This window comes from Gnatocerus cornutus, chromosome 7, assembly GCF_029298725.1.
Source record: "Gnatocerus cornutus isolate USDA-ARS CGAHR chromosome 7, icGnaCorn1.1, whole genome shotgun sequence".
Taxonomy (NCBI): Eukaryota; Metazoa; Arthropoda; class Insecta; order Coleoptera; family Tenebrionidae; genus Gnatocerus; species Gnatocerus cornutus.
This window is the reverse complement of record NC_142239.1, coordinates 18047049-18068767: the sequence shown is the minus strand read 5'-3', so window position 1 is coordinate 18068767 and position 21719 is coordinate 18047049. Positions and strand designations below refer to the sequence as shown.

The window sequence follows — 21719 nt, the reverse complement described above, 5'->3', positions numbered from 1 at the left end:
AATCATTTTACGTACAACATTGTAATTTTGTAAAGTTGCTAAAAAATCAAAGACAATAAGTTCCAGTAATCTTTATTTTATTTCTACAAAAATAGCCGAGTTACAAATTTTATTAGAACGTGTTGACATTGCAAAATTTAAATTCTTTAATTAAAAAAAAATTCTCAAATTTCGAGCTTCTAGAGCACCGTTTTCCATTTTAAATAGAATTCCAGCGGCGACTTCAATGATGGATTAGCACACGAACTGTTTTTCAGGGCCGGCCTTGCACCAAGTCAAGTTTACGGTTTATGCAACGCAAGAGATAAAAGTGAAATTGATCACGCAACTGCACTTGAACTTGAGCTTTCTCTGAGCCCAAAAGCGACAATTTTCAGCAAAATTCGTCACTTTTATAATTACCAGAGTCGACGTAACCCCAAAACCCACGCTCGAAGATAAATCAACGAACACGTTTCCGAAAATAATTAAATCAAGTAAAAACATGAATAATTAATACACAGCCGTGAGATAACAAAGCGCGATAAGAAATTCTCCATACAATACCAAGGCTTCCGAAGAACTGGGAAGAAAAAATCAGCCTCCACCGCTAGACAAAAAGAAGCAAAATTCTGTTTCAAATTCAACGCAGGAATGTAAAAATGGAAGTGCGAATTCCTGGAGGACAATAAAGTATCCCCAGGGGAGAGCATCGTTTATCGTAAACGTTTATCGCTTGAGAGATTCTGCATGGAAATGAAGAAGAAAAAAATAAATCCGCCGTCATTTCCCCGAAACAACGCATTGCGTAGTTTATTAATGATAATGAATTCCTGCCACATACAATCATCAAATTCGTTACATCACGCTGGAGCAAAAATCCTCGATCGTTATTCATTTTTCTTTTGAGAGACGTTTCGAAGAACCCCCTTGGTGTCTGAAGATGTTGCAACGACTTATTGCACCAATATACATGTATTACATCGCAGGAACGCTTTTATAATGAGGAGCAAATAAGAAAACGAAGTTATAGTGAATTTAGAAAAAATCAGTTGGCAACAGATGGCCGAAAATACGATTTAAATGTAAATTGGTAAAGTTGTAACTGTTCAGTTATTTTAGCCGAGTCGTAGCCTCCAGCAGGAATTTGCATAGTCACCGGGAAAAGGAAGATTTTCTTAAAGGATGAAACATCTTACAATTCGCCCGGAGAAACAGTCCTTGATTGTTTAATACCAGTAATTATAATCCTGCGGATTAGCGTGTCATGTCAGCAGGAATTTTTCTTCCTTCTTTTCACGACCCGAAACTCCCGCAGATTAACATGTCATGGAGTCAACAGGAATTTTCTCCGTTCGATCCATCATGAGCTGCACTCATTACACCCACTTGTTACAATTTAGTCGAATTCCTGCAGTGTAAGCTCACATCCTCGCTTGTCGCAGGAAGTCGTTATGTCAAAGTTGTAATCGATTGCGTTTTCATGCGATCAATAATCTGGATTTATTACCGGATCGATGTAATAGAATTAAGCCCTTCGCGACGATAAATCCGGCTTTGTGTTCTTTTTCTTCTTCGATGATCATCTTCAGAAATGCGAATACTGACACGGGCAATCTGGAGGGGGCTCCTATAAGTATTGCGACCACCTCAAATAAGCGAGTACTAAACGTGCTGTGACATCTTAAAACTCGCGGAATCTGGAGCACGTGTGATAGGTACTAGTCCTATTTGAGGATAATTCAGTGCTTGCTGGAGATTTCGACGAGTGCAAAGGAGTGCGGCTGCAGACGGCGGGAAACGGGAGGTAAGCGATAGAATTTTTTTTTTTAATTTTAAATTTGAGATATTTTTTATTTCGTTTTTTATTTGTTATTGCATTAAAAAAATTAAAAGTAAATTTTGATAACTTGGCTTTTCAAACAATTATTTTATATGCAGTTATTACATCAAAATTTCCAAAACATATTTTTTCGGTCATTTGAAATTTAGAAAATAAAACAATTAAAAAAAAATATATGTTGTAAATAAAATAAGTAAAATTATCACATCAAAATTAAACGATTAAAATTCAGATTTAATTTTTTCTAGTAGAAAATAGTCTTATTAAGTTAAACTCTTACTACATCAATATTATTCAAAAAAATCAAACTATTCGAAATATTTTTTCTGTGTTAGATAAAGATTTAATTTTAAGGATTTTAGTTTCTTGAATTTCAACTATCTGGTTTTACTGCATTAAAATTGCAACCAGTAGAGCAAACTCGTATTCTCTCATTACATCAAAATCCCCAAAAATATTTAGGTAGCTTAGTTAAAATTTTATTAAATTATTCATTGCATTAAAATCTTGATTTTTTATACTATTAATTATTATTTTATAAGCATTTTATCATATAAAAATAAAAAAAATATATTTTTTTGGTCATTTGAGATTTAGGAAAAAACTTTACGAAGTAAAATTATTATGACATTAAAGTCAAACGACTAAAATTCCGATTTAATTTTTTTTAATAAAAATAGTTTTATTAAGTGAAACTCTCATTACGTCAAAAATTATTTCACAGGATAAAATTTTTATTAAAAAAATCAAATTACTCAAAAATTTTGTTTGTGTTAAAAAAATATTTAATTTTAACAATTTTAGTTTCCTAAATTCAAACTAACTGTCCCTTTACTGCATAGCAATCAGTATAGCAAAATCGCATTAGTTTAAACTCTCATTAGTTCAAAACCCCAAAAAATATTGTAGAGTGCACTGGAATGTAAGGAGAATTTTACTCCATGGTTTGCTTAAAACTTCATTTGGTTAAAGTATCATTACTGCGAATTTACATCAGCAAAAAAAAATATGCTAAAAATTTCGTTGTATTAACACGTCAAAACATTTTTTTTATTCTACGACTGCGAGTGTTATTTGGTGAAAAAATTATTATAAAGATGTTGTCAATAGAACAAAAATTTACCAATTCAAAGTTTCAAAACATCGAAAACTATGATTATGACATCAAAGTTGAAGTACAGCAATGTCAAAAGTTCAATTATTTAATGTTTAAAATGTCTCTATAATTCTAATCTTAAAACTCTCATTATATCAAATTTTATTGAAAAATTTAAATTGCTCAAAAATATTTTTCGAGTTAGTTACATATTTAAGTTTGGGGATTTTAGTTTTTAATTTACACAAAATGGTGTTTCACTGCATTAAAATTGCAACTAGTAGAGCAAAGTAGTTTTAGTTAAAACTCTCATTAGTTCAAAACTCCAAAAAGTATTGTAGAGTGCGTTGAAATTTAAGAAGAATTTTACTCCATGGTTTGCTTAAAACTTCATTTGATTAAAGTTTTATTACTTCGAATTTACATCAGCAAAAACGATTTGTTTTTTTTCTGTTCTACGATTGGACGGTAGAAAATGTATTATAAATAATGATATCAATGAAACAAAGTCTCAAAACATTAAATATTATAATTATGACATCAAAGTTTTAGTACAGTAATTTCAGAAGTTCAATTATTTACTGGTTAAAATGGTTGACTCCATAATTCTAATATTGAAAACTCTCATTACATCAAATTTTATTTCACAAAATTAAAATTTTATTTAAAAAAAATCATTTTTTGTTTTAGTTACATTTATTTAAGTTTAGCGATTTTAATTTTTGTAGATTTAAACCAACTGTCTAGTTTTATTGCATTAAAATTGCTACCAGTAGAGCAAAGTCGTATTAATTCAAACTCTTATTACTTCAAAACCCCAAAAAATATTGTTTTATTCCATGGTTTGCATAAAACTTTTTTTGGTTAAAGTGTAATTTTTGCGAATTTATATCAGCAAAAAGAATCGTTTTAATTCTCTCAGAACATCGAACACCTTCTATATTATAATGACAAGTTGTACTACAGCAATGTCAGAAGTTTAATTATTATTTACTGGTTAAAACGACAAGATATATAATTTTCATTGTATCAAAACCTGCGAATAAACTACTCGGCAATTTTAATCTGCATTCAAGCTCAAGATAATCCAATTTTTAAAACTACAAAGTCACCGAACTCCTCTTCGTTTCTAATCCCGCAACCTTGTCATTTCTTTTTAACATAATTTGCTAGATCGTTCTCTTAATTACGAAATCTCCTCAAGATTGGTTTATCTTGTTATTAAAAGCCGGCATTAAACCCTTAATGGCCCGTCATCTCGTTGCTTTTATTCGCGGAAAACAAGTTTGGCGTGATTAATTCTCAACCCATGATGGTACACAAAGTGTGGTTTTTAGTCAACGGTCAGCAATAATTTTTCGCTTAACCCAAAATACGACGAGTGAATTTTAAATCGAGATAAAGATCGACATTGGCGACCGCTATTTTGCAGACCTGACTTTAAATATTCAGCGAATCTTTTTTATGGGAAATTAGATGGCACACCCCAACTAACTGTCCAGATGGATTTACGTCACACGAGATTTCGTGAAAATCGTTTAAGTTGGTTCATTATAAAACGGAGTATCAAAAACAATTAAGCGGCTTCCGATGATTTATAAGAAGATTAAGAAAACTTGATCTTCCCAAGATCGCTTTTTACTCTGCGGACATTTTTCTCGAGTACTGGTATAACCGCTCTGGGTAAAAACTTGCTCGCAAATCTCCTGGTATTGTTTGGAGCTCGCCAATTAGCGAAAAATCGACCCAACGCAAGCTATAAATAAAATCTCTTTGTTTGCAGATGACCTGGAGGACTTCCTCGTGAAGAAGAACGAAAATGAACTTGTGGACGTTGGCCGTGTTGTTGACGTCGGCGTCGCAGCTCTCAGGTAATAAATTTTTTCCGCATTAATGAGACGAGTGATGAATGAGCAACTCCAATAGATCCGTTAATAATTGTCATAAAATTTGTTTTTTTTAATTAATGGTCCGATAACAGTTAGATTTTATGAAGAAACTGGAATTTTTGGGTTAAGGTAACCATGAGTAAGGTCCCAATTTCAGTGATTAATGTTAACAATAACGGAATGGGTGACGAAATGGGCGATGTGGTTAACCTGAGCGGCGATCGGACCCATGGTCAAGGTTCCACGAAAATGGCTGTTGGTTTTAGAGGGAAATTTCACCAAAACTCTAAAAGAAGTGTCTTTGGAGGACGATTTTAATTCGTTCTGCCAGTTTTGACTAAAATTTAAAAATGTTTTGACAAATATAATTCGATTTAGCGATGGTATCAATCCCTCGAATTTCTAATTAAATTATCTAACAACGGTACCTGCCTTAGTTTCGAACTGAAAATTTATTATCCAAAATTTTAATTGGTTCTAATTCTGTTATTTATTGACGTACGCACAGTTTTGGAATCTACGTGAAATTTTGCGTTAAATGAGTAGAAATAATTTATGTTTGCTTCACAAATAAACGAGGTATTGGCCGAATTATGTTTTTAGAGGATCTTTTTTGAGTCATTTTTAACAAACTGTTTCGGTCCGAAAATGACGTTTAATACTTTTGAGTTATACATCAATCAAAAAACAGCTCGTGATTTATCAACTAGCCAAACTTCAGGTTGGTAGGTCAAATAATTTACGAGTGGCGGGCAAAATACCAAAAACTAAAAAATGTTTATCGTTTGACGAGTCGAATTTTTTTCCCCAAAAAAATTGACCATTAAATTTTTTGATATATGCGAGCGGATTATAAGCAACAAAAGCACGAGAAAAATGATTGCAAAAACTGCATGTTTCCATCTGTCCGAGTTTTAGAGATATGAAGCATTAAACATTTCGGATCTAAAATTTTTTTATTTAATTTTTTATTTACTTTTAATTTAGTTATTTTTCGACGCACGTGAAAAACTCTCGCAGTTTTAGATTTTGCGTGAAATTCTGCGTTAATTAAGCACCAATATCTTAAGTTTGCTTTACAAATAAATAAGATTTTGATCGAATTTGGTTTTTAGAGAGTCTTTTTGTAGTCGTTTTTAACGAACTGTTTTGACACGAAAATGACGTTGAATCATTTTGAGTTAAACATTAGTCGAAAGAGCAGCTTAAGATCTATCTACTGGGTAAATCTCAAATCGGTAGGTCAAATACTGTACGAGTGGTGGTCAAAAAACGAAAAACTCAAAATTTATTTTTTGTTTCAGTGGAATTTTTTTCCTCAAAAAATCGATTATCGAATTTTTTTAATATAAGATTGGATCCTAAGCAACAAAAGCACGAGAAAAATGATTGCGAAAACTGCATCTTTCTATCTGTCCGAGTGTCGGAAATATGGAGCATTAAACATTTCGGATCTAAAATTTTAATTGCTTTTAATTTAGTTATTTTTTGACGCACGTGAAAAACTCTTGCAGTTTTAGATTTTGCGTCAAATTCTGCGTTAAATGAGCACCAATATATTACGTTTGCTTTACAAATAAATGAGATTTTGATCGAATTAGGTTTTTGGAGAGTCTTTTTGTAGTCGTTTTCAACGAACTGTTTTGACACGAAAATGACGTTTAATCATTTTGAGTTAAACATTAGTCGAAAGAGCAGCTTAAGATCTATCTACTGGGTAAATCTCAAATCGGTAGGTCAAATACTGTACGAGTGGTGGTCAAAAAACTAAAAACTCAAAATTTATTTTTTGTTTCAAAGGAATTTTTTCCCTAAAAAATCGATTATCGAATATTTTAATATATGAGATTGGATTCTAAGTAACAAAAGTGCGAGAAAACTGATGGCAAAAACTGCATCTTTCCATCTTTCTGAGTTTTAGAGATATTGAGCATTAAACATTTCAGATCTAAAATTTTTTTATTTAAAATTTTAATTTCTTGTAATGTAGTTATTTCTTGACGTACGTAAAAAATCGCGCAGTTTTGAACTCTGCGTTAAATGAGTACTAATATCTTTAATTTGTTTTACAAATAAATAAGATATTGATCGAAGTAGGTTGTTATAGAGTCTCTTTTGGGGTCATATTTAACAATTTTGTTTGGCCAGAAAATAACGATTAGTACTTCAAAGTTATACATCAATCTAAAGAACAGATCAAGACCTAATGACTAGCCAAATTTCAGATTGGTAGGTTAAATAGTTTACGAGTGGTAGTCAAAAAACTAAAAATTCAAAAATTTTTAAATCAAATTTTTTTTTAAGAATTAACCTTTAATTTTGAGAACGAATTTTAAGCGACAAAAGCGCAAGAAAAATAATGACAAAACCACATCTTTTTATCTGTCTTAGTTTCATAGATACGGAGCATGAAATATTTCGGATCTGAAAATTTACTATCTAAAATTTTAATCGCTTCTAATTTAGTTATTTGGTAGCACTTTAGTGTTCTGCTTGATATTCTGCATAAAATAAGCTCTTATAACATAAATTTACTCTAAAAAATAAGCGAGAAATTGATCCAAGTATTGTTACATTGGTCATAATGTTTTTTTTCAAAAACATCGAATTTTCTGAGTTATTTCTTGACGCACAGAAAAAATTAGTTCAGTTTTGGATTCTGCGTAAAATGAGATTTAACAACATAAATTGACTCCAAAAATAAGCGAGAAATCGACCAAAGTATGTTCACATTTGTCAAATTTTCTCAGTTATTTGTTGACGTAGGGAAAAAATTAGGACAGTTTATAAAGATTCCACGTGAAATTCTGCGTTCAATAAGCGCCAACATTTTGAGTTTGTGTCACAAATAAATGAGATATTTTGATCGAAGCAGATTTTTTTTTTCGAGATGATATTTAACTTTTTTAATGCAAAAATGACGTTTAATACTTTTGAGTTATACATCAATCGAATAAGCAGCTCGAGATCTATAAACTGGCCAAATTTAAAACCGGTAGGTCAAATAGTTTAAGAGGGGTGTCAAAAAAACAAAAATTAATTTTTTTTATTGTTATTTGAGAACAAATTTTTAATAATAAATTAATGTTAATAATAACGGAATAGGTGACGAAATAGACGATGTGGTTAACCTGACCGGCGATCATGGTCAAGGTTCCACGAAAATGGGTGTCGATTTCAAAAGAAATTTCACCAAAACTCTTAAAGAAAACTAAATAGTCTTTGGAGGCCGAAGTTGATTCGCACCTGCCTCAACCAGTTTTGACAGAAATTTAAAAATGTTTTGACAAGCATAATCCGATTTACCGATGGTATCAATACCTCGAGTTTCTCCAGCAGTGTCTTCACATTTCTTGTAAAGTTATCGTTGAACCGGGAGCTTTTGATAAGAGTTAAAATTAATTAACGACGGTACGAGGGTTCTTCTTTTTGTGCTTGCATACATATAAATAGAAACCATTATCCTTGATACTGGAATCCTTAATGCCGTCTCGAGTCGTCGGGAAACCCATATAAGACCCACCATAACTCGCGGCCACTATATGAACAAGTCTGGGCACAAATGTAGAAATTATTCCGCAAATCCAAACTGACAAATCAACGAGATATATGTAATTAGTTAAAGTGATTTAAACCCATCTTATTAGTTTTATCCTTATCTATAATTGAATAAAGGAGGCGATTTACACGAGATGTCTATTTTACATATTCATGCTTTCGTGCAAAGTTCCATCATAAATACGCCGGAGATTTTCCATAATTCATACTCTCCACCACAATGGGTTATCATAGTCTTCGATTTCTTGTACGCGCTGCAATTTATAGACAATTGTGACAAACCGACATGGAACGCTCCAACTGTACTTTATCGTGATAGAAAAACGCTTCAAGGTCTTGCTAAAATATTTAGAAAGAACGTGATAATGGACGAAGATCACCGAGGTTAAAAACCTCTTAATTAGATGCATCTCATGAGGTTCCGGGGAATTTATGGCTAAAAATTAGCATTTAAAAATTATGCAACCAGACTAAAAAATTTTCACATGTTGTACCGCTTCTGATGAAAAAACAAGCGACCACATCGTCCGTCTGTCAAACATGACAAGCTTATTTCTTGTAGTGAAGAAACATGATCTTCAAGTTTTCATCTTTTGTGTCTTTGACGTCGAACTAGTCGGTATCAAGTTTTAATAGATTGAAACACAGTGTTAGGTGGTTATAGTCTGTTATTAACACTCGTCGCGTTCCTTTATTTGTTGAATTTATTACGAGAGATTAGGTTGGAGCGTTCGACAAGGCCTCAAAAAGATTCATTGGAAAAATATGCAAATTTGGACGAGAAAAAAACGGGGTGGTTTAAAAAAGGTACAAAAAAGCGAGTCGATAAATGAGTTGATGCAAAAAGGCGATTTTTACTTGTTGGGAGAGCAATTTTGGATGTTGAAGGTCACATTTTTGTTCCCACGAACACTGACTTTGATAAATTCGGTTTTATTTTGGTCCCCCAAGAATCCATTGGCCTTAAAACTAAAAATTTTTTTTTTTAATATTTTAATGTCAGTAAAACGCGACAAAACGCATCTTTCCGTCTGTTTAATATCATAGTTTCGGAGATAAGAAACTTTGACTCTATATGAAACTTTAACTGCTTCTAATTCTGCGTTAAATGAGCACCAATAACTTAAGATTCCTTCGCCAAAAAACAAGATATTGACCGAAATCTGTTTTGAAGAAGTTATTTTGAGGTGATTTGTAAAAAACTTTTTTAGGGCGAAAACCACATTTAATACTTTTGAGTTATACATCAATCTAAAAACCAGATTAAGATCAATCATCTGGTCAAATCTCAGATTGATAGATTAAATAGTTTACGAGTGGCAGTCAAAAAACAAAAAACTCAAAATTTTTTACCGTGAGTCAAAAATTTTAATTATTTCTAATTCAGTTATTTCTTGACGTACGTAAAAAACTTGTGCAGTTTTGGATTTTGCGTAAAATTCTGCGTTAAATGAGCACAATGACAAACGAGATAGTGACCGAATTAGGTTCTTTTTAGCGTCATTTTTTAAAAAACATTTTTGCCACGACAGTAACGCTTAATTCTTTTGAGTTACATATCAATCAAAAGAGCAGCTCAAGATGTATTGACTGGCCAAATTTCAGATCTGCAGACCAATTAGTTTACGAGTGGCGGTCAAAAAAGCAAAGACTCAAAAATTTTTATCGTTTGAGTTTTTCCCCAAAAGATTGATTTTTAAACATTTGAGAACAAATTTTAAACAAAAAAAACGCAAGAAAAGCTACGGCGTGGACCGTATCTTTATATCAGTCGTAGTTTCTAAGATATTGGGCATTAAACATTTTAGAAATTAAAATTCACTTTCCAAAACTTTAATCGATCATAATTTAATTATTTGCTATGGTATATAAATTTCAATCCAAATTTAAAATTTGCGTTAAATTCTGCGTAAAATAAGACCTAACGTCTTAAATTTGGTTCAAAATTAAGCGAGAAATCAACCGAAGTGTCAATTTTTTTTTCAAAAAATCAAATTTTTTATTTTTGGAAAATTTAACAACGAATTCTTGACAAACAAAAATGCGAGAAAAATTATGGCGAAAACCACAAAATTTATGCCCAGTGTAGCGTTGTAATTTTCGAGATTTAGAGCGCCGATATTAATTCTGAACCTTCAAAAATTTCGTCCTCTGACGAATAGCTAAAACTTGAATTTTTGCCATAATTTCTTTAAAAAAAATTTTTTTTTTAGTTATTTGTTGACGTACGGGAATATGAACAGTTTTAGATTCTGTGTGAAATTCTGCGTAAAATGAGCTTTAATATCATAAATTTACTCCAAAAATAATCGAGAAATTGACTGAAGTATGTTTACATAGTTTTGGTCATAATGTTTTTGAAAAAAATCAAATTTTCTCAGTTATCTGAAAAAATTGAAACCGTTTTGGATTCTGCGTGAAATTCTGTGTCAAATGAAGCACCAATAACTTCAGTTTGCTTCACGAATAAACGAGATATTTTCAAGAAACTTTTTCGGGGCGAAAACGACATTTAAAATCTCTTCAATCGAGCAGCTGGAGCTCAATCGTCTGGCTAAATTTTAAATCGGTAGAACCGCATAAAAATTTTTTCCCCGCCCAATTTCGCCAGTTCCTCCTCACATTTCTCATTGCAAATTCGTGACCAAAAAACCCGACATTCGCACCAACTTCCACTTTCAATGAATGGCGCACCTGACCTTAGCAAGGTTACAACGGTTTATTATGATAGTGTCTAAATTAATAACGAGTGGTTTAGCCAGATCTATTTATAGATTTGGTTGTCATTTCGCATTGTTTTGGTTCGGTGAACGCATTCAAACCTCACTGAGCCGTCAGATCTCCTGTATTGATAATTTTGATACGGGATATGAAAAATTATCAATTTGATAACTCGTTTCGGTTTCGTGGAACTCGTTGCTGCATTAAAAGATATGCAAAAACGTATAATTTATTATTGTCGTAAAGAAGAATTTTGATAGGACCGCCTCCAGGGAGATTATTAAACTGCTAAAAATACCGTGAAAATTGACAATGAGTTTTTAAGATGATTCCGCTAATTTTAATGTTTGTCTTCAGGTTATACTGTTGAGAGGTCTTCGCCTCCATTCCGATGCCCCAGCGAAGGTTTCCACGCCGACCCTAAAAACTGTCAAAGTTTCTATCGCTGCGTTGGTACCGCCCCTAATTTAACCCCCATTCAGTTCGAATGTGGGAAAGGAACAGTTTTCGATCCAGCTATCAACAACTGTAACTACCCTTACGCCAGCAACCGCGAAGAATGTGGAGGAAATGGTATCGATGGTGATTTTGGAAGCGTTCAATCGACTTCTGCGTCGCAGACTTGGACGACTCAAGCTTCTTTCACTACCTCTCAGTCCTCTACTTACCCTCCATGGACCACTCAGTCCTCCACTTTACCACCATGGACCACCCAGTCCTCAGCCACTACCATTTCGAGTCAAGTCGGTGATAAATGTGCCCAAGAAGGTTTCTTGGGTGATAGCAAAAACTGTCGAAAATTCTACCGTTGTGTGAATAATGGTCAAAATGGTTTCACCCAGTACGAATTTACTTGTGGTTCTGGTACCGTTTGGGACCCAGCGACTGTTTCTTGTAACTACGAATGGGCGGCAAAAAGAAGTGGTTGTACCGTAGAAGAAGAAAGTAAGGATGCTAGTCAAGGTTCCGCATTACCTCCTCAGAATGATTATATTACCCACAATGTTAACGAATCCAGTAGTAATCAGAATTCTTCGTCGTCTTCTATGAGTAGTAATAGTAGTAGCAGTAGCAGTAGCAGTAGTAGTTGGAATGAATCTAGTTCTTCTTCGTCGTCTTCTTCCTCTACTTCGTCGTCTTCCAATTCTTGGCAAAATCAACAAAATGCTGCTTCCTCAGGTCAGCAGAGCGGATCAAGCAACAACTGGAATCAACAAAGCGGCTCAGGCAGCAGTAGCTCAAACCAACAAAACCAACAGAGCGGATCTTCGAGTAGTTCGTCTAACCAAAGTGGTAGTAGCTCAAATAACCAACAAGGAAGTAGTTCTTCCAATCAACAAAACCAAGGTTCTTCCAGTAGTTCGAATCAACAAGGAGGTAGCTCGTCTAATCAACAAGGAAGCAGCTCATCAAACCAACAAAGTGGTTCGTCAAATCAACAAAGTGGTTCTTCATCTAATCAGCAAAACCAACAAGGCTCTTCAAACCAGCAAGGTTCCTCAAGTAGTTCTTCGAATCAACAGAACCAACAAGGTTCTTCAAGCAGTTCTAATCAACAAGGAAGCAGTTCTTCGAATCAACAAAATCAACAAGGAAGTAGCTCGTCTAACCAACAAGGTGGTTCTTCAAGTAGTTCTAATCAACAAGGAAGCAGTTCTTCAAATCAACAAAACCAACAAGGAAGTAGCTCGTCGAACCAACAAAGCGGTTCTTCAAACCAACAAGGTTCTTCAAGTGGTTCTAATCAACAAGGAAGCAGTTCTTCGAACCAACAAAACCATCAAGGAAGTGGTTCTTCAAACCAACAGAATCAACAAGGTTCTTCAAGCAGTTCGAATCAACAAGGAAGCAGTTCGTCGAATCAACAAAATCAACAAGGAAGTAGCTCGTCTAATCAACAAAGCGGTTCTTCAAACCAACAAGGAAGCAGCTCATCAAATCAACAAAGTGGTTCTTCATCTAATCAGCAAAACCAACAAGGCTCTTCAAACCAGCAAGGTTCCTCAAGTAGTTCTTCGAATCAACAGAACCAACAAGGTTCTTCAAGTGGTTCTAATCAACAAGGAAGCAGTTCATCAAACCAACAAAACCAACAAGGAAGTGGCTCATCAAATCAACAAAGTGGTTCTTCAAACCAACAGAATCAACAAGGTTCTTCAAGCAGTTCTAATCAACATGGGAGCGGTTCATCGAATCAACAAAATCAACAAGGAAGCAGCTCTTCCAATCAACAAAGTGGTTCGTCAAGTGGATCTTCTAATCAAAGTGGTTCTTCTAATCAACAAAATCAACAAAGCGGTAGTTCTTCGAGTGGTTCTAACCAACAAGGAAGCAGCTCGTCTAATCAACAAAGTGGTGGTTCTAATCAGAGCGGAAGTAGTTCATCGAATCAACAAAGTGGTAGCAGTTCCAATCAGCAGGGATCAAATCAACAAAGTTCCAGTCAACACGGCTCTAACCAGCAGGGATCAAATCAACAAGGCTCCAATCAACAAGGATCAAATCAACAAGGTTCTAATCAACAAGGATCAAATCAACAAGGCTCCAATCAGCAAGGATCAAATCAACAAGGCTCTAATCAACAGGGATCGAACCAACAAGGCTCTAACCAGCAGGGATCAAATCAACAAGGCTCCAATCAACAAGGATCAAATCAACAAGGTTCTAATCAACAAGGATCAAATCAACAAGGCTCCAATCAGCAAGGATCAAATCAACAAAGCTCTAATCAACAGGGATCGAACCAACAAGGCTCTAACCAGCAGGGATCAAATCAACAAGGCTCCAATCAGCAAGGATCAAATCAACAAGGCTCTAACCAGCAGGGATCAAATCAACAAGGCTCCAATCAACAAGGGTCAAATCAACAAGGCTCTAACCAACAGGGATCGAACCAACAAGGCTCTAACCAGCAAGGATCAAATCAACAAGGTTCTAATCAACAAGGCTCTAACCAGCAGGGATCAAATCAACAAGGCTCCAATCAGCAAGGTTCAAATCAACAAGGCTCTAATCAACAGGGATCGAACCAACAAGGCTCTAACCAGCAGGGATCAAATCAACAAGGTTCGAATCAACAAGGCTCAAATCAAGGAAGTGGAAATCAACCATCTGGTTCTTCTTGCAACACTGAAGGTTTTATTCCTGATGACAACAATTGCAATAAGTTCCACAGATGTGTAAATAATGGTCAAAACGGGTACACAAAATACGAGTTTACTTGTGGTACAGGATTAGTTTGGGATCAAAATGCAATCACTTGTAATTATCCATGGGCTGTCAGTGGAAAATGTTATTCTGCTAATCAACAATCTACACCATCAGGAGAAAATAATCAACAAGGAAGTAATAATCAAGAAGGTTCCAATCAATCAGGAAATAATAACCAACAAAATCAACATGGAAATAACAACCAGCAAAATCAACAAGGCAGCAACAATCAACAAGGAAGCAACAACAATCAACAAAATCAACAAGGAAACAATAATCAACAGAATCAACAAGAAAACAATAATCAACAGAATCAACAAGGAAACAATAACCAACAGAATCAACAAGGAAGCAACAATAACAACCAACAAAATCAACAACAAGGAAATAATAATAATCAGCAAAGCCAACAAGGCCAAATTGTCAACAATAAATGTACAGCTGAAGGATTTGTGAAAGACGAAAACGACTGTAAGAAATTCTACAGATGTGTAAGTGATGGAAAGAATGGTCACACTAAATATGAATTTAGCTGCGCACAAGGAACAGTTTGGGATGAAGAAGTTTTGGCTTGTAATTATCCTTGGGCTGTTAAAGGAAAATGTGCAACTGCTGGTCCTGAACAAGGATCAAATCAGAACAATAATCAACAAGGTTCCGGCAATCAAAATAATAATCAACAAGGATCTGGTAACCAGAATAACAATCAGCAAGGATCTGGAAATCAGAACAATAATCAACAAGGTTCTGGCAATCAAAATAATAATCAACAAGGATCTGGTAATCATAACAGTCCACAAGGCTCTAATCAAAACAATAATCATCAAGGGAATAACCAGAACAATAATCAGCAAGGACCTGGAAATCAGAACAATCAACCAGGCTCTAATCAAAACAATAATCAGCAAGGAAATAATCAAAATAATAATCAGCAGGGTTCAAATCAAAACAATAACCAGCAAGGTTCCGGAAACCAAAATAATAATCAACCGGGCAATAATCAAGAACAAGGTCAACTGAGTGGATCGTCTTGCTCTCGAGAAGGTTTTGTTGGTGATGACAATGACTGCTCGAAATTCTATCGATGTGTAAATAATGGCCAAGGAGGTCTGCAAAAGTATGAATACAGTTGTGGTCCTGGAACTGTTTGGGATCAGACGAATCTGGCTTGCAATCACGCATGGGCAGTTACTGGTAAATGTCAACAATCTGGTGGAAGCGGAGGTCCAAACCAACCTGGAAATAATCAACAAGGGCCTCACCAACCTGGTAATAATCAACAAGGGCCTCAACAACCTGGAAATAATCAACAAGGCCCTCAACAACCTGGCAACAACCAACAAGGTCCTCAACAACCTGGTAATAATCAACAAGGTCCTCAACAACCGGGAAATAATCAACAAGGCCCTCAACAACCTGGCAACCACCAACAAGGTCCTCAACAGCCCGGAAATAACCAACAAGGTCCTCAACAGTCCGGAAATAATCAACAAGGCCCATACCAGCCTGGAAATAATCAACAAGGCCCTCAACAACCTGGCAACAACCAACAAAGTCCTCAACAACCAGGAAATAATCAACAACCTGGAAATAACCAACAAGGACCTCAACAGTCCGGAAGTAATCAACAAGGTCCTCAGCAACCTGGAAATAACCAACAAGGTCCTAACCAACCTGGAAATAATCAACAAGGACCACAGCAGCCAGGAAATAATCAACAGGGTTCTAATCAGGGTGAACAAGGACAACTTAATGGACAAAACTGCGCTTCAGCAGGTTTTGTTGGAGATGAAAATGATTGTTCTAAATTTTACAGATGTGTCAATAACGGTCAAGGCAATTTACAAAAATATGAATACAGTTGCGGACCAGGAACAGTTTGGGATCAATCAACATTATCTTGCAACCATCCTTGGGCTGTTAGTGGAAAATGTGCTAATCAAAATCCCAGTCAACCAGGTTCTAGTCAACCTGGAAATAATCAACAAGGACCGCAGCAACCAGGAAATAATCAACAAGGTCCCAACCAGCCTGGAAATAATCAACAAGGCCCTCAACAACCTGGCAACAACCAGCAAAGTCCTCAACAACCTGGAAATAACCAACAAGGGCCCTACCAGCCGGGAAATAATCAGCAAGGTCCTCAACAGCCCGGAAATAATCAACAAGGTCCCTACCAACCTGGAAATAATCAACAAGGACCTCAACAACCTGGAAACAACCAGCAAGGTCCTCAACAACCTGGAAATAACCAACAAGGGCCCTACCAGCCGGGAAATAATCAACAAGGTTCCTACCAGCCTGGAAATAATCAACAAGGACCTCAACAACCTGTAAACAACCAGCAAAGTCCTCAACAACCTGGAAATAACCAACAAGGGCCCTACCAGCCGGGAAATAATCAACAAGGTTCCTACCAGCCCGGAAATAATCAACAAAGTCCTCAACAGCCCGGAAATAATCAACAAGGCCCTCAACAACCTGGCAATAATCAACAAGGCCCTCAACAACCTGGCAACAACCAACAAGGTCCTCAACAACCCGGAAATAATCAACAAGGACCGCAGCAACCAGGAAATAATCAACAAGGGCCCTACCAGCCTGGAAATAATCAACAAAGTCCTAATCAACCTGGAAACAATCAACAAGGTCCTCAACAACCTGGCAATAATCAACAAGGCCCTCAACAACCTGGCAACAACCAACAAGGTCCTCAACAACCCGGAAATAATCAACAAGGACCGCAGCAACCAGGAAATAATCAACAAGGGCCCTACCAGCCTGGAAATAATCAACAAGGTCCTAATCAACCTGGAAACAATCAACAAGGTCCTCAACAACCTGGCAATAATCAACAAGGCCCTAACCAACCAGGTCAAACCGGACAACTTAATGGACAAAACTGCGCATCTGAAGGATTTGTTGGAGATGAAAGTGATTGTTCCAAGTTCTACAGATGTGTTAATAGTGGACAAGGAAATTTGCAAAAATATGAGTACAGTTGTGGACCAGGTACCGTATGGGATCAAACGACTTTATCTTGTAATCATCCTTGGGCAGTGAGCGGTAAATGTGCAAATCATTCGCCCTCTCAGCAAAATCCAAGTCAGCCTGGAAACAATCAACTAGGTCCCCAACAGCCTGGAAGCAACCAGCAAGGACCTCAGCAGCCCGAAAATAATCAACAAGGTCCTAGTCAACCTGGAAATAATCAACAAGGGCCTCAACAACCAGGAAATAGCCAACAAGGTCCTCAACAGCCTGGAAATAATCAACAAGGCCCTTACCAGCCTGGAAACAACCAACAAGGTCCTCAACAACCAGGAAATAATCAACAAGGGCCTCAACAACCAGGAAATAGCCAACAAGGTCCTCAACAGCCTGGAAATAATCAACAAGGACCTCAACAGCCTGGTAACAATCAACAGGGTCCTCAACAACCAGGAAATAATCAACAAGGGCCTCAACAGCCAGGAAATAATCAACAAGGACCTCAACAGCCTGGAAATAATCAACAAGGTTCAGGTCAACCTGGAAACAATCAACAGGGACCAAATCAACCAGGAGGCAGTCAACAAGGTCCGAGTCAACAAGGACAATTAAGTGGAAAAAATTGTGCATCTGAAGGATTTGTTGGAGATGAAAATGATTGTTCCAAATTTTATAGATGTGTTAATACTGGACAAGGCGGATTACAAAAGTATGAATATTCATGCGGTCCTGGAACAGTATGGGATCAGTCTATACTGTCTTGTAATCATGCATGGGCGGTTAGTGGAAAATGTGCAAATCAAAGTCCTACACAAGGACAGTCTCCACAAGGTCCTAATCAACCCGGAAATAACCAACAAGGTCCTCAACAACCAGGAAATAATCAACAAGGGTCTCAACATCCAGGAAACAACCAACAAGGTCCTCAACAACCAGGAAATAATCAACAAGGGCCTCAACAGCCCGGAAATAATCAACAAGGCCCCTACCAGCCTGGAAATAATCAACAAGGTCCTCAACAGCCCGTAAATAATCAACAAGGACCTCAACAGCCAGGAAATAATCAGCAAGGACCTCAACAACCTGGCAATAACCAACAAGGACCTCAGCAACCTGGAAATAATCAACAAGGACCTCTACAGCCTGGTAACAATCAACAGGGTCCTCAACAACCAGGAAACAACCAACAAGGTCCTCAACAGCCTGGAAATCATCAACAAGGACCCTACCAGCCAGGAAATAACCAGCAAGGTCCCCAACAACCTGGCAACAACCAACAAGGTCCTCAACAGCCTGGAAATCATCAACAAGGACCCTACCAGCCAGGAAATAACCAGCAAGGTCCCCAACAACCTGGCAACAACCAACAAGGTCCTCAACAACCTGGAAATAATCAACAAAGTCCTCAACAGCCTGGAAACAATCAACAAGGTCCTTACCAGCCAGGAAATAACCAGCAAGGTCCTCAACAACCTGGCAACAACCAACAAGGCCCTCAACAACCTGGCAACAATCAACAAGGGCCACAACAGCCCGGTAACAATCAACAAGGTCCTCAACATCCCGGAAATAATCAACAAGGTCCTTACCAGCCAGGAAATAACCAGCAAGGTCCTCAACAACCTGGCAACAACCAACAAGGCCCTCAGCAACCTGGCAACAATCAACAAGGGCCACAACAGCCCGGTAACAATCAACAAGGTCCTCAACATCCCGGAAATAATCAACAAGGCCCTTACCAGCCAGGAAATAACCAGCAAGGTCCCCAACAACCTGGCAACAACCAACAAGGTCCTCAACAACCTGGAAATAATCAACAAGGTCCTCAACAACCTGGAAATAATCAACAAGGGCCTCAACAGCCTGGAAATAATCAACAAGGGCCTCAACAACCTGGAAATAATCAACAAGGGCCTCAACAACCTGGAAATAATCAACAAAGTCCTCAACAGCCTGGAAACAATCAACAAGGTCCTTACCAGCCAGGAAATAACCAGCAAGGTCCTCAACAACCTGGCAACAACCAACAAGGCCCTCAACAACCTGGCAACAATCAACAAGGGCCACAACAGCCCGGTAACAATCAACAAGGTCCTCAACATCCCGGAAATAATCAACAAGGCCCTTACCAGCCAGGAAATAACCAGCAAGGTTCTCAACAACCTGGCAACAACCAACAAGGTCCTCAACAACCTGGTAATAATCAACAAAGTCCTCAACATCCCGGAAATAATCAACAGGGTACTCAACAACCAGGAAATAACCAACAAGGACCTCAACAGCCTGGAAACAACCAACAAGGTCCAAGCCAACCAGGAAATAATCAGCAAGGATCCTACCAGCCAGGAAATAACCAGCAAGGTCCCCAACAACCTGGCAACAACCAACAAGGTCCTCAACAACCTGGTAATAATCAACAAGGGCCTCAACATCCTGGCAACAACCAACAAGGTTCTCAACAACCCGGAAATAACCAACAAGGCCCTTACCAGCCTGGAAATAATCAACAAGGCGCTCAACAACCTGGCAACAATCAACAAGGTCCTCATCAACCTGGTCAACCTGGTGGCAATCAGCCAGGACAACAGCAACCTCAGGTACCTACATACAATTTTTATAAAAAAAATTAGTTAAATTTAAACCTAAACAATTATAGGGTCCAAACTCGCCTGCACAGCCTCCAGGGTCAGGAAGCACAGTATCTAGCACAATCGGTGAAACTTGTTCTCAAGAAGGTTTCCTCGGTGACAGAAAAGACTGCAAAAAATTCTATAGATGTGTAAATAATGGCAATGGAGGATTCACACGATACGAATTCGTTTGTGGACCCGGCACAGTTTGGGATTCAGATGCCATTACGTGCAACTATCCACACGCGACAAAAAGAGAAGAATGCAAAAACCATGTTGATCAACCAGGTTCTTTAAACAGTCCTGACAGTTCTTCTGGAACTACCTCTCCCGGTGGTACAGAAAGTACGACTCCAGGAACCGATAATCCTACCACTGAAAGCGGAGGTACAGAACAATCAACTCCTGGAAACACCTTCACTGATAACACCACTCCTGGTAGTACCCTAACTGAAAGCACAACATATGGATCAGGTACAGGAACTGAGAGTACCACAAGTCATGGAGATAGTACAACTAGTCAAAGTACAGTACCAGCGGAAGGTACCACGTCTGGAGAAAGCAATACTGGAGGTTCCGAGGGTACAACTTCAGGTGGTTCCGACGGTACAACTCCTGGAGGATCAGAAGGTACAACCCCGGGAGGATCCGACAGTACAAGTTCTGGAGGAACGGATGGTTCAACTCCAGGGTCAACAGAAATATCGACTATTCAAAGTACCACCACTGAACTAACCACGACGGATTCGTCTGGATCTGGAACCGCTCCTTGTCCCATCGGACAATTGGAAGGAGACCAAATCGCTTTAGTGTGTCCCACTGGGTTCAGACGCCACCCCAAATACTGTAACTTATTCTACCAATGTACCAAGAACGCGGGTAACCACGACTTCAAAATATTAGTCCTCAGTTGTCCCGATGGTACTATCTATGACGACGAAAGAGTACAATGTTTGCCTCAAAACGAAACTTCGACTTGCAATGGTCAAATCGCCCAGAGCTCATTCTACAAGACTCTAAACGACAATTCTTTACCTCCGGTAAGTCGTCCCATAAAATTTCAATCATGATGGTACTAAACCACTTAACTTTTTTGCAGATCCCAATAAACAGCCGACGAACTCTCTGTCCAAACGTGGGCTTCCACGAAACCGATGACGCAGTTTGCTCTACAACCTTCGTAAAATGCCAACGCAACTACGGATTTACTGGCCGTATGGAAGGGTACATGTACCAGTGCCCACAAGGGTTCGTTTATTGGCAGATAAGCAAACAGTGTGAACGCCCGTCGCGTCTGCAACACTGTAGCGGATACGACATCCGCAATACGAGATGGGAGATACCAGTGGAGACCATAAACGTCTCATTAAGACGAAGAAAAAGTGCCAGTTTATTCGATACGAGCCTTTAAGTAAATCTTGCTGCCACGTAGTTTGTAAGTAGGTAGTACTATCAAGTACCGGATCGCTTCGGTACGTGTTTATTTATTATGTGACTGAAACAAACTAATTCGATTTTCTTTGAACTAGCACTTAGTTCAGAGTAAAATTTATTTGGATGTAGTACCACGTCTTTGAAATTTTTATTAACTTCCAAGAGGTGGTCCCATCGGGATGGTTCTGGGTATTTATTTCTATTTATTTTCTAACTGTCTCGAAATTTTACTGACGAATTTTGTATTACGCACGACCGCATTGCCACTGTATGTTACGCAATAAAACTTTACCATGATGAATGTGTTTTTTATTCAGAGCTACCAACAGAATTCTAACTTTATAGCCTCCTTAAACATTTGAAATTCA

General features: G+C 37.4%; 1 protein-coding gene across 4 annotated transcripts; it reads left to right on the top strand.

The window, feature by feature from the left end:
* The first annotated feature begins 1594 nt into the window (after positions 1-1594).
* On the top strand, positions 1595-21646 carry Mur89F (Mucin related 89F). 4 transcript variants are annotated; one of them, XM_088040673.1, is made up of 6 exons: positions 1595-1786; positions 4702-4789; positions 11444-12703; positions 13010-19884; positions 19944-20957; positions 21017-21646. In XM_088040673.1, exons 2-6 carry the CDS (start codon positions 4738-4740, stop codon positions 21326-21328), a joined length of 9513 nt encoding a protein of 3170 aa, XP_087896799.1. In that variant the 5' UTR covers positions 1595-1786; positions 4702-4737; the 3' UTR covers positions 21329-21646. The 4 variants fall into 4 exon arrangements, with proteins under 4 accessions (XP_087896799.1, XP_087896798.1, XP_087896800.1 ...); XM_088040672.1 differs by having other exon boundaries at positions 1598-1786; positions 11444-12031; positions 12266-19884; XM_088040674.1 differs by having other exon boundaries at positions 1598-1786; positions 11444-13522; positions 13988-19884.
* Positions 21647-21719: the final 73 nt, after the last annotated feature.